The sequence below is a fragment of the Rhipicephalus sanguineus genome, chromosome 4 (assembly GCF_013339695.2).
Source record: "Rhipicephalus sanguineus isolate Rsan-2018 chromosome 4, BIME_Rsan_1.4, whole genome shotgun sequence".
In the NCBI taxonomy this organism is placed as follows: Eukaryota; Metazoa; Arthropoda; class Arachnida; order Ixodida; family Ixodidae; genus Rhipicephalus; species Rhipicephalus sanguineus.
In genome coordinates this window covers 32055282-32067262 of record NC_051179.1, presented here as the reverse complement: position 1 = coordinate 32067262, position 11981 = coordinate 32055282, and the positions used below count along the sequence as shown (strand labels likewise).

Sequence of the window (11981 nt, the reverse complement as noted above, 5' to 3'; positions counted from 1 at the left end):
CCTCTGTCTCGAACTTTCTCGCAGGACAAACGGTGTTAGTTCTTCGCGATTTCTTTCTGCGCGTTCGTCCGTGTACTCCGGCTTACTCGAACATGTCGAAAATCTCGCAAGAAAGTTTTCTTTCGCTCAGGTCGCGACTTTTCGGAGCACAAATTGGTGCGAACTCTCACGACAGCTGACAGCTCTGTCTGCCATCCGATAATTTGCTTCACAACAGAGGGCTCACGCTCGACAAAACCATGACACCTAGTGAAAAGCTGGAACGAGATTTTCCAGGGTACAAAAAGACAAACAAAAGTAAGTGACACCTAATGCCGATCAAGGAAAGGGGTACGGCTAAGTTTCCAAGACGTGCCTCTGACACTTCTCACGCACTTGGTGCAACTCGGACGACACAACAACGCCCTCTATACGCACCGGGAACACAGATCGCTCAGTAGTACGGGCTGGAAGGAAGGAGAGCTTTTCCCCCCAGTGCAAATCCCGATATCGAACAAACTGCATTACGCGCCGCTCCGTGCAAGGCGAGCCCGCCTGGGCGCTGCGTGCCAGGGTTAGGAGCAGACGCGGTCGCAGTTGTTGCAGAAGCGGCATCCAAATCGTGCCACGCACCAACCCCGCGCTCTTGTTCAGGGGGTTCCCGCCTGCTTGCCTGCACGGCACGAACGAGTCGCAACAAAGCCAACACCAGCAACAACGGTGGACTTCACTTCGTTACTTCACGCCTCCGAAGGGGCCGGACCCGTAGCGGGGACCGGAAGCTAGCGCGCCGGATGCCAGACGCAGGAACAGAATTACGCAGCTGGACCGAATGGCCTCCTCCCGTGTAACAGCGTGGACCTCGTACTGTTAGCGCGGCAGTAGAGCGGCACGCGGAGGGCTGACGAAGTTTCCAACCGCTGCTGGGCGCGTGAGCGCTGCAGCTAGCAAGCGTTGTCGCTTCCACTGCTGCTAGTTGCTGCTGTCGGTCGCTTTTGTGCGCGCGAAGGAATTGGAGGAATGGTGAGTGGGCGGGCAAGGGGCGGCTTCCGCGGCGCGTTCCGGGAGATAAACAAGTTTTTGTGCTGAGTCACACGGCACTGGCCCGCTCCCAAACCTCACGGGCGTGCACGGCAAACGAAAGCGTGGAGAAGAAATTACAACAGGGTACGTGGCTGTTTCTATCGATCTTTACACGTGCTTCTGAAACGCGTGGACAGCAGTTATGCGATGATAGAACTGTGCGCTCTGGCAGCATGTAGTATTTGCTATCCATAACCAATTGTCATTCTTGGAATGCTATAGCCTTGAGACCACTGAGAAATGGTGTCGCTGTGGGGTTTCAGTAAGCTTCGCATCTCCAAAGCAAGCCGACTAAATAACAGGCTAAAGGATGCAAGAAATCGCTCAATACCTTGGATGCAAGCGGATGTCGGCGATACTGGTCACTGACACTGATCGAACACACATCGTGTACCTCGTTTCGGCTATTTCTCTCATTCATATATCTTGTAACAAGACGCAGCACTTGTGAACCGAGCAGAACAGACATACAGATGGCGTTAAAAATGATTAAAAATGTTTAAATCACGTAATTGTAGAGCAGGAACTGTACGGCGCACTGGGTAGATGGAAGGGTGATCTACCTTCACCATTAAGTCAGAGGTATCGTTCTTTAATTTTTAGGATTTATTTTGTTTTTCGTTTTCTGTAGAACAATCAACAAGTCGCACTAAAGGGAACCAGCTAAATGATAACAAGTGATAAAGTGTGCCCGTAAACGGACAGAAAGAAAAGAACAAGCGTTGCGATGATTAATATACTTTCAAGGATTGCTTGCTGGATTACAGTGACGATAGAGACATGGAGGTGGTTCTTTGATTGCCAGCGCCGTGTTCAAGAAAGGAATTCATGAAATGTCCATTATTTCTCCTTCTTCATTGTGAGCGGGTAGCGGGATGAAGTAGTCGTGCCTTTGGAAGAGTGTGTTTGCAAAATAATATGCAGATCAAAACAATGCTCATGACATTACACCACTTATAAGTGCACGGGGAAGTGCACTTCAGAGCACGGTGAATTTTATCTCGGCGAAGCGAGCCATATGCAACGTAACGGGTCCGCAGTACGCCGAAGCTATCAAGAGTATCTGATCTCGGATCTGAGGTTTTATTTTTAACCGACAACGAAGCCAAGTTAACCAGTCGGTCTCTACTCTGGCTAACCTTGCTGTCTTAACCTTTCTCTCTCTAACTATTCTTGTTAGCTAACACAGTGCGTAATAATACAGCGTGTCAGAGAAGACAACCCGGTTTTAGCGAGGCGACTCCATGCCGCCACTTCTTGTCATATTAAATCGCTTAATTGAGCATGTAGCGTAGGCACTCACGTGGATAAGGAATGGTTAGAGGCGTTAAAGAGATGGCAGTCGCTGTGGTAGTTCCGGTGATTGACATGGAGTTTTAGCTTCTACTACAGCCCGCATAACATTGTTAGTATCGTATCTGAACAACTCCCTCCTTCCAACCGGTTGAACCGCTGTGATAGATGACTCGATATTTCACTACCACCTTTTTACTTTATTTTTTTTTATCTTCTCTCCTCCCAATGTCAGGTTCACAACCATTGCTCGTAACGTTATCGCGGAACGATCCGTACGCGCAAATTGTTATCTGCATCACCGCAGCGGTGAATCTTCGTCGCCTTTCCAAGACGTTTTTCAAAACTGCAATTTAATGCCGTACGTATACACAGACATCCCCGCGAGTGAGGCACGGTCGGCACATACACGATGCGCATAGAGTAGCGCCCCCTCATCATTCTGTTTCTATCCCTTCAGTTCCTTTCCTGTTACTTGGTGGTTACTCGACTCTCTTTTCTCGACCTTTAAGGCGCAACGCTCGCCACACCGAAAATCGTTCCTAATGACCCACCAGTGCGCGGCATTGCCCCGCGAATTCTTCGCGTGCGGCCACAAAAAATAGAGCGCGCTAGCTGCTTTATCTCGTGGTATAAGTGCGTGTGTGTGCGAGCGGCAGGCCAGCAGTATACACACTCATGAGTGGTGCGGTGGGGTGCAACACGCGAGGAACAAGCGCATCTGGGCTCCGCTAAGGAAGGGAAGGCACCGCGGAAGTACTCGGCCGGGCCAGCGAGCGAGCGAGCGCGGGTTATTTTGCATGGCCCCTTATCTGGCACGCGCTGGAGTGGAGATGCGTTTGGCGTTGTGCGCTGCACAGCCCAACGATGGCCGGGAAGAAAGTTTCCTCTGGAGCGCACGAGCCGAGGGGGGCATCTAGCGCGCCGCGATAATGGCTCCCTCGTGGGGTGAGCGGGAGAAAGCGCGCCGGCGTGCGGCCAAAGATAATCGGCGCGCACCGTCGGGATTTCTCGTGGCCGCGCGAGACTCCAAAGTGTGCGCGCGTAGCCGTACGTAGCTGGTAAACGCGGCCGCCAGAGGTCCCCCGCGAGGCTAAATAACAGGCATCATATATGGGAGCAGCGAGGGATACGCGCTTGCCGTATCGACGCGAACGTAAGGAGTGTAGATGTGCATTGCGTAAAACCATTCCCGCAAGGATTGGCAAGGATATCTACGTAGAAGCGGACAGCGCATAGGGAGGCAAAAGCTTGCAACATGTCGACGATTGCGATATTCCGGCGCGAAATTTTCGCTCTCGGGAGGCCTGCATTTTAAGATATTCCTTAAACGTGTGAACGTATACGAAAGAAGACGAGAGAGCTAGCAATAACTGCTTTGGTTATTTTTCTTACAATCTAGATAGTTGCATGTGGGACTTAGCGTATCGTTCGCGTTGGTTTTGAACGCTATATAGTTCCAGACAAAATCTTGGCAGCCTGAACTGACGTCAAAACAATGCAATGTGAAGAAACACAAACACACACAGAAAAACGACAGGGATAAGCAGCTCGCCATCAGTTCCCTACACTCGTTCACGCTATAACGAGTCAACGAAACTTTTTTAACGTATCTTTGCACCTTCTACCGATAGCGCAACACGCCGATGTGCGCTGCGCCACATGTACGGCCAACATAATCTCGTCCAGCGTAACTGCAGATTTTGAATCTGAGCATGAGGTGGAGAGCTCAAACTTGCCGCTTATGTACCGCACTTCAATAAACCGAACAGCGCAGAGAGAGAGAGAGAGAGAGAGCGAGTCCTGTCCTTAGATTCAAGTGTGCCTTAACGAGCTCAAAGTTGATCACAGGACAAATTGCCCAAGGTCGCTTTCATTTATTCACAGAGCACTCTGTGAGACATATGAACTCGTCGCTTATAATTTCCTTACGTCATTGTCATTCTGCGTTGCACTCACGCAAGTTGGGTAAAGTGCAATGGAAGATCACTGTAAAGCTAGAGGCAGCGCTCAAGAGCACGCTCACATAAAGGTTTTTCTTATCTGAAAAGACATGTGTAACACAGGCATTCGCCTCAATCGATTACTATAGAAGCCGGATTTTTAGAGTATTTCTTCGTTATTCATGCACGCACTTGCCTGCAGCTGCCTTTACTTACACGCCCAGCGCAATGATTGGCTTGTACTTGTTCTTGTGAGAAGTTTGATACCTTAAAATTGTTTGTTTGAATGCAGGCCGTGCTTATCAGGTGCAAACTGTAGTTTCTACTACAGCAGGCTTACAGCACTGACAGAAAGGTTGTGGTAACCTTTTATTTTGCTCGAAGCCTCGGGTTTATACATACTTGTGGAGTCGTTCAGGTCAGCAGTCATTCTCCCGGCGCCCTGAAGAAGGCACTACCAGGTTGGCTATAAAATGAGGGGCACAAATTGGGACATATATATATATACATACTGAAAAGACGGGGGGAGCTAATCGTGTCGTTTCTCTGTGTATGTTCCAACTTGCACCCTGCATTTCAAAGCTATGTTTCGCTAACTAGCCCAACGAGAAGTGCTTCAACCACGTTCGTCGTATAAGTTTTCATGGGGAACGATCGATTTTAAGGCTATGTAGAGCCGTATAGATGCCTTATCAAACGCAAAAAGTGACCGTCGGCGTCAGCGGAGTCAACACGAGTGATGCAAAAAATGACCATATTAAGATGTCACAGGTCACCGAAATTTGTGACGTCAGTGTGGCTGTTGATTTGAACATAATGTGACGTCACATGATGACGTCATTACACCACATCGTCGCTTGCTCAAAGGTGGGCCGATCCCGGAGGCAGTGCAAAACAAGGTTCGGTGAAGAAAGCTTTCAGTGAGGGGGAGGGGGAGATCAATACGATCAACTGAGAAGAAAAAGAAGGCGAAGGAGATGGCTTTCGCCTTCGAGTTGTCTTAGGAAAATGCATAAGGGACAGCGTGACCTTTTATCCTAGGGCTATTCTCGGTCGGGTGAAACGACATGAAAGAAAGCTTGAGTTGCGCGCCGTTCCTTTAGGCAATGCTTATAGACAGCGCCTTAAATTTGCGTACGTACGGCACACCGTACACTCGCCGACCACAAGGTGATCCATCGCCCAAATCGCAAGTGCCGCAGGAAACGGGCGGACGAGTTGACTCTCTCCGTTCGAAGATCGCGCAGGCGCTATAGGGCCTCGCCCGCGTTCCCGTCCGAACGAGGTGATCGTTCACGAAGCCAATCAATCCGCGACGGATTAAGGCGGCCCGAGCGTCGAATAGCTGCGCCTTCGGCGGCTCGACCACCCACCGCAACGGCATGATCTTGCACGCGAACGAGGTCTCGTCGACCGTTATGCTCGGTGCGCCCACACCGTGCAGCACCACAACCACCACTATCGCGAACCGCCATCATCGACGAAAGAGGAGCGAAACGGTAAATGGACGATCGCCAAGGTCGAAACGCGAGGCGGATGTTACGGCCTCCGAGCCAAGGGCACGATAGCGCAACGGATAGCCCCAGCTAGCTCACGTGCGCCGTATTTCATGAATGAAAGGGTATATACACGCATTATAATGCGTGCGGTTCACCATTGTTACCTTATCGAAACGAGAAAAAGAAAGAAAGAAACAACAACACGCTAGAAGATGCGAACGGCCATCTGTTCGATTTTTCCTTCCGGTTTGAGACACCTGGTGTATGTACACCTGCGATCGGGAGCCCTAATATGAAAAAGCTAGTTTCTAACATTGAGCCCTGAAGCTTCTCTTACGCTACTGCAAAGATAAAAAACAAGAAAATAATGGTTGTTCACACTTCATGCTAACTATATATCTAATAATAATAATAATTGTTGGAGTTCTACGTCCCAAAACCACGATATGGTTATGAGAGACACCGTAGTGGAGGGCTCCGGAAATGTTGACCATCTGGTGTTCTTTGACGTGCACCAAAATCTAAGTACACGGGCTTCCAACATTCCGCCTCCATCAAGATGTGGCCCCGCGGCCGGGATTCGATCCCGTGACCTTAGGGTCACCAGTCAGCACCATAACTACTAGACTACCGTGGCGGGCTTGCTAACTATATACATGTGTGCTTGCAAATCTGATCTTTCCATGCGTTTTCTTGTGTATGTGGGCGTGCGCATGTGCTATAGCTTGTGTGTGTACTGACCACGGTTTAAGAAACACCGCAGTACTGACCTGTGTGCGTAAGTGTTCATGCGTACCGATGTGCACGAGTAAAAAATTAACTTCTGCCTTACTTTGATGAACTCGTGATGTGTAGAGGATGATACATGTACTTAAATATAGGTGGAAGTAATCTACGTGGTCGAAATTAACCAGGACACCGCCACTATGATACCTTCCATATCAATGAATTGTTATGGGACATTAAACCGCATAATTCATTTCGTCATACACGAAGACAGCTTTCACTGCCTCTGTTCCTTGCACTATCCAAGCGCGTGCGATCAACGTGGTTCAATTCCCAAATGCCCAACATACGGTGAGCGTGTATGTGTGCTTCGAGTTGTTCCTATAAAATGATTTATGTGATCCAAGAGACGTGTCTATCCAAGTCGACCTCGAGAAACAGGCGGTCGCCTTATACCCGGCGTTCCCTCGACGACGCTTCGCTGCGAGAGACTTCGACGCTGTAACGGGCTCCTTCCACTCCAAGCACGCCGATGTCTGAGACGACAGGGACGACAACGACGGACCGGTCGTAATTTAATTTGGCCCGCGCGTGCGAGCGCTCGTATACTGAAGGGCAGTACGGAACAGAAGGGAGGGTGGGTGAGAGGGGTCGGGATCGAGGTGGGGAGGGGGTGTTTGCAGGCTGGACCTATAGGTGTACTCCCGCGGACGCCAGCCAGGAGCGAAGGGAGGACGGGATGCCCCCGGTGGCGCGTTCACTCGCGCGGACGCGCGCACGTACAGACACACACAAAGCGGGCGCCTTGCGTTCTCTAATGGATCGCGAGGTGGGCTGCCTGCCTCTCTGTTCAGACAGGCAGGGCACGCGTCGTCCATCGATCCGTTGCTTGCAGCGGCTGACGCAAACTGCGCCTCGAGAAGCGCCCGAGAGACCCGCAGCGGAGATGTGCACTGGAAATGTCTTCACATGGACCGGGCCGCAATCCGTTCCTATGCGAGTGCGATGCACGTTCCTATATATGTGTGTGCGATCGCAAGCGTGCTTGACTCACGGGGGCGAAGCTAGCGCACACAAGGTCAGCTCGGTGACACGCTGGGTAGATGGCAAGGTCTCGTGTGTCTAAAGGTACCCCCGCTTTGTGGAGCCCCAGCTGGCATATAGAGCTTTGACGTCTTTCTTGTTATGGTCATGCCATGCAGGCAGCCGGCGGTTTAACAGAGCGTAAGTTAAGGCTAGCTAACGCAGAAGGTAAGAAAAAGCAATATGGCGTCGCCAGCGCACCAGGAGGGGTGGCGGGTGGAACGGGGACTTTAAGCCACACGCTTAAGATTCTCTTGCCTTTGTTGATGGTTTCACCAGAAGCCGACAGTGACTTTATTGTATACATAGCATCAACGGCAGCATTTCAGGGTTCGATACCCCAAGTAGATGAACGTCATTGCCTGTGTTTGTGCGTCACACGTCCCAACAAGAAGGCCTTAGTGTAGGACGGACGAGTATTCTGTCAACATTAAGGAAAGCGTCTTGTTCGGCTGCGTACAATTAAGTGCGAAAATAAAAACAACTGTACAATTTACGCTGCGTGTTTCGACAGGTGTCGGCATGTGACGTCGTTCGCCTACCCTTAGACAGCGGCCGGACTAGGGAGGCGCGCCCCCGCGTGCGTCTAGTCCGGCCGTGTTTAGACATCGCTGCAATCTTGACCTTCGATGCAGGGAATAAATAAGCTCGAATACGCTGACCAGTTTCGAACCAATTTGTTGTAGAATGGCCAAACTTTCGTTATCTTATTAATTGATATAATCAGCACCATTCCTTCGTAGTTGAAACATCACTACTTGTAATCCAAAGCGGATGAGCATCGATGAGGATCACGCTTTCGCTCCGAGTGGCTGTATATACTGTCTCCAAAATATTACTGCAGACGTCCTTTGGAAAAGGGGCAGTAACATTGTGTACCAGGGGCGTAGCCAGAAATTTTTTTCGGGGGGGGGGGGGGGGGGGGGGTTCAACCATACTTTATGTATGTTCGTGCGTGCGTTTGTATGTGTGGTGTATATATATGCAAGCAAAACTGAAAAATTTCGGGGGGGGGGGGGGTTGAACCCCCCCATCCCCCCCCTTGGCTCGTTTCTCTATTATTTTTTGTACTACTTTTCAGAATGATTATAGCGTGCACCTTTGTTATTTCAACCATTTTGTATATATGATTTATATCTATTGTACTGATGTATGATAGTGACAACAGGTTTGTGGCCAAATGCTGATTCAAGTCCGAAATACAGGGGCTGAGAGCCTTCTCAAGCTGCCTAAAAGCAGCTTTTTCTCTCACTCCTCATGATTTATATTGCGTTGTTCACGAAATAAACGTCTATTCTATTCTATTCTATTCTATTCTATTCTATTCTATTCTATTCTATATTGCCACGTCTGAGCTCTCGTAGCAGCATGGCATCATGCAGACTGTATGCAAGCGTGGCTGCTAACGCGTATTTTGCACTGGCATACTTAGCGTATCCGTGAGTAGTTGTATGTTTGTCAGAAGAACTTTTCTTTCCGTCTGCCACAAGTAATCGTGTGCCTCGAACATTCATCTGCTCCCGCAGATCGCTCGACGAGAGATGCGTATTACGTGCTCTATCAAGTGTCCAAAGCAGGGAGTCATCAGGGAGAGCGTGCAGCCGTGACGGACATCCTGCAGCCGAGGTCTCCCACCCATATATGTGCGCCGTATAATCTTCGGCACGTTGTTGCTTCCTCCCGTAAGAAAATCCACAACAGCCCGCCGTATGCCACATGTTGGGTGATTCGCCGTAGCTCCACGAACGTACGTGCCAAACCACTCGTGGTCGTAGCTGCGACGAGTGCCAGATTAAGAAATTTCGGAGCCCGGGGCTCACTGCGCTTCTGGGGTCATGATGGCGATGCTTATGATGATCGATGATCACTGGCTTAAAACGGTGAATTTATTGAAGCCCACATGTTGTGCTCACTGATAAGTAACATAATATGCATAATATTTATGGGTTCAGGGAACTATTTTCTTAAACTTGTCAGATTGGTGTCAGTTTCATCAAACGCTGACCGAGTGATGTCCCTGTCTTCCTCTCTCTCTCTCTCTCTCTCTCTCTCAACATTTCCCTCCCCCTCTTTCTCTCTTTCTACTTTTCTTTCCCTTTCCTCAGCGTTGGGTAGCAAATCTGACGCTCGTCTTGCTGACCTCCCTGTTTTTACTCTCCTTGCTTATAATAGATAGATAGATAGATAGATAGATAGATAGATAGATAGATAGATAGATAGATAGATAGATAGATAGATAGATAGATAGATAGATAGATAGATAGATAGATAGATAGATAGATAGATAGATAGATAGATAGATAGATAGATAGATAGATAGATAGATAGATAGATAGATAGATAGATAGATAGATACGGTCAAGGTGCCTTTGGTTCGCCAGAAATGTTTCGCATTTGAAAGAAAAAAATCGAGGGGAAATGCAGTTTCTCCTGCTAGTACGAACTCTGTTTCGAGCTGAGTGGCCGTGACTAAGAACCGAACACGGAGCAGTCGTTTACGGGCGCTGCGGGAGAGAACAGCGGCCGCGTGCGCTACCCACTAAGTGCCCGACCAATGGAGCGGAGCGAGCGCCACGCACGTGCGCCCGGGATCCGTTGTATATTTAACGCGACGAGAACGTCGTAGCCGGTTGCAGAGGCCGTATACACTCGGAGCCTTCTTCGACGCTGGCCTCGCTGTCGTCTGGCGCCGATACTTCGCTGAAAGCCTCCCCCGGGACCGATCAGGCGCGGCACGAAGCGAGCTTGTGCCGAAGTAGAACAGCGTCCCTTCGGCATCGCTATATGTGCACCTCCTTGTTGTGCACAGCCCTGGTGATAACGCGAAGCAGCGGTTGTTTTTTTTCGCGCCCATACACGTATACGTCGGCTTTTAAGGGACTCTGCCGGTATACTGTTGCACCAAACACTAACCAAACCACCACTCACCTATATAGGCTGTTTCGGGCATGCGTGACGTTAAGTGCAAGACATTTTAAGAGTTGGGTTTACATTGGAGTTTATCTTGTGTAACCGTTCGATTAAATATTTGGCTTCAATTGCAATGTGAAAAACGTCACACGTTGCCTTATACATTTGCTTAAGACGACCCTAACGCGGAGGCCATCTTCTTTGTTTCTGTTCACTTGACTGTATTGATCTCCCCGAAAGCTTCCGGCGCCCAACGTGGTTTTGAAGTGCCTCGGGGATCGGTCCACGTTTGACTGAGAGACGATATCATGTGATGACGTTCTCATATTAAGTCATAGTGGCGTCATGATGACGTCGCAGATATTGAAGATCTGTGACGTCATTATGACATCATATGGTGTCGTCACTGCATGACGGTGATCATTCGTGTTGCCACCGACAGTCACTTTTCGCATTTGATGAGGCATTTAATGCGAAAAGGCTTATCTGTGACCACCACAGCTTGTTACACACGGTACAACAAACGTTGTGTTCCTACTCAGGCAACGCCGTTAAAAATGCTACATACGCAGTGCCCAGTCGTACAGCTAAGCCGTCAAGCAGGGCTAGCTGCACACAACTTTCCCATAATAGAGTATACGCAGTACTCTATTATGAGGAATGATTAATTCCTCTTTATTCTAAACGCATGACGTGTGTGTGTGTGTGTGTGTGTGTGTGTGTGTGTGTGTGTGTGTGTGTGTGTGTGTGTGTGTGTGTGTGTGTGTGTGTGTGTGTGTGTGTGTGTGCGTGCGTGCGTGCGTGCGTGCGTGCGTGCGTGCGTGCGTGCGTGCGTGCGTGCGTGCGTGTGTAAACGAAGAAAATTGTTGAACACGGCTGAATGTCACAGTGCTCCCCCATGGTAGAGTTTATTCTAAACGCCAGTGAAAAATCGCGTGGCGAAGGCCTAGTTCGGAAACTAGTTTTAACGAGGGCTTGACGCATTTATTTATTGAGGTTATTAACATTAAACAAGCCAGCGTGCACTACTCATACCTATGTTACCTTCAAGTAAAACGCACTAATATGTACGCTGAGAATTAGCGATGTCTCTCTTTTAGACGGTGCATTTAGGAAGTCACTAGATGGGAGAAATTAGTGGACCCTCGTGAACACACAAGAATAATAAAAAAAAACAGAAGAAATGAGACTAAAGCATACCGGTGGAAAGTTAATAAAAAGAGGAGTCTGAATTAATCGTGCGTAAATCATGCGAAACAACTGCGCAGACCTTACGGAGTGCCTGACTGCGCATTTGAAGTCAAATGTGATGGTTGGAGTGGTGGAGCTGTCCTTTTTGTTGAAACAAGAGGATACTGCCATTCTCAGCTCCCAATTGCGTCGCATAGACATCTTTTATCGACGTTTTAGCAACCTCCAAATGTTCGACTTCGTTGCGGAACGCATTGTACAAACGAATCTATGT

The 11981-nt window shown here is 49.2% G+C and overlaps 1 protein-coding gene across 1 annotated transcript in view; it reads right to left on the bottom strand.

The window, feature by feature from the left end:
- Positions 1-629: 629 nt before the first annotated feature.
- Positions 630-11981, bottom strand: part of LOC119391125 (Parkinson disease protein 7 homolog) — a 12905-nt gene continuing 1553 nt past the window's right edge. The window contains exon 4 of the mRNA XM_037658801.2: positions 630-652. Coding sequence (XP_037514729.1) covers positions 630-652 — 23 coding nt within the window. The remainder of the gene's footprint in view (positions 653-11981) is intronic.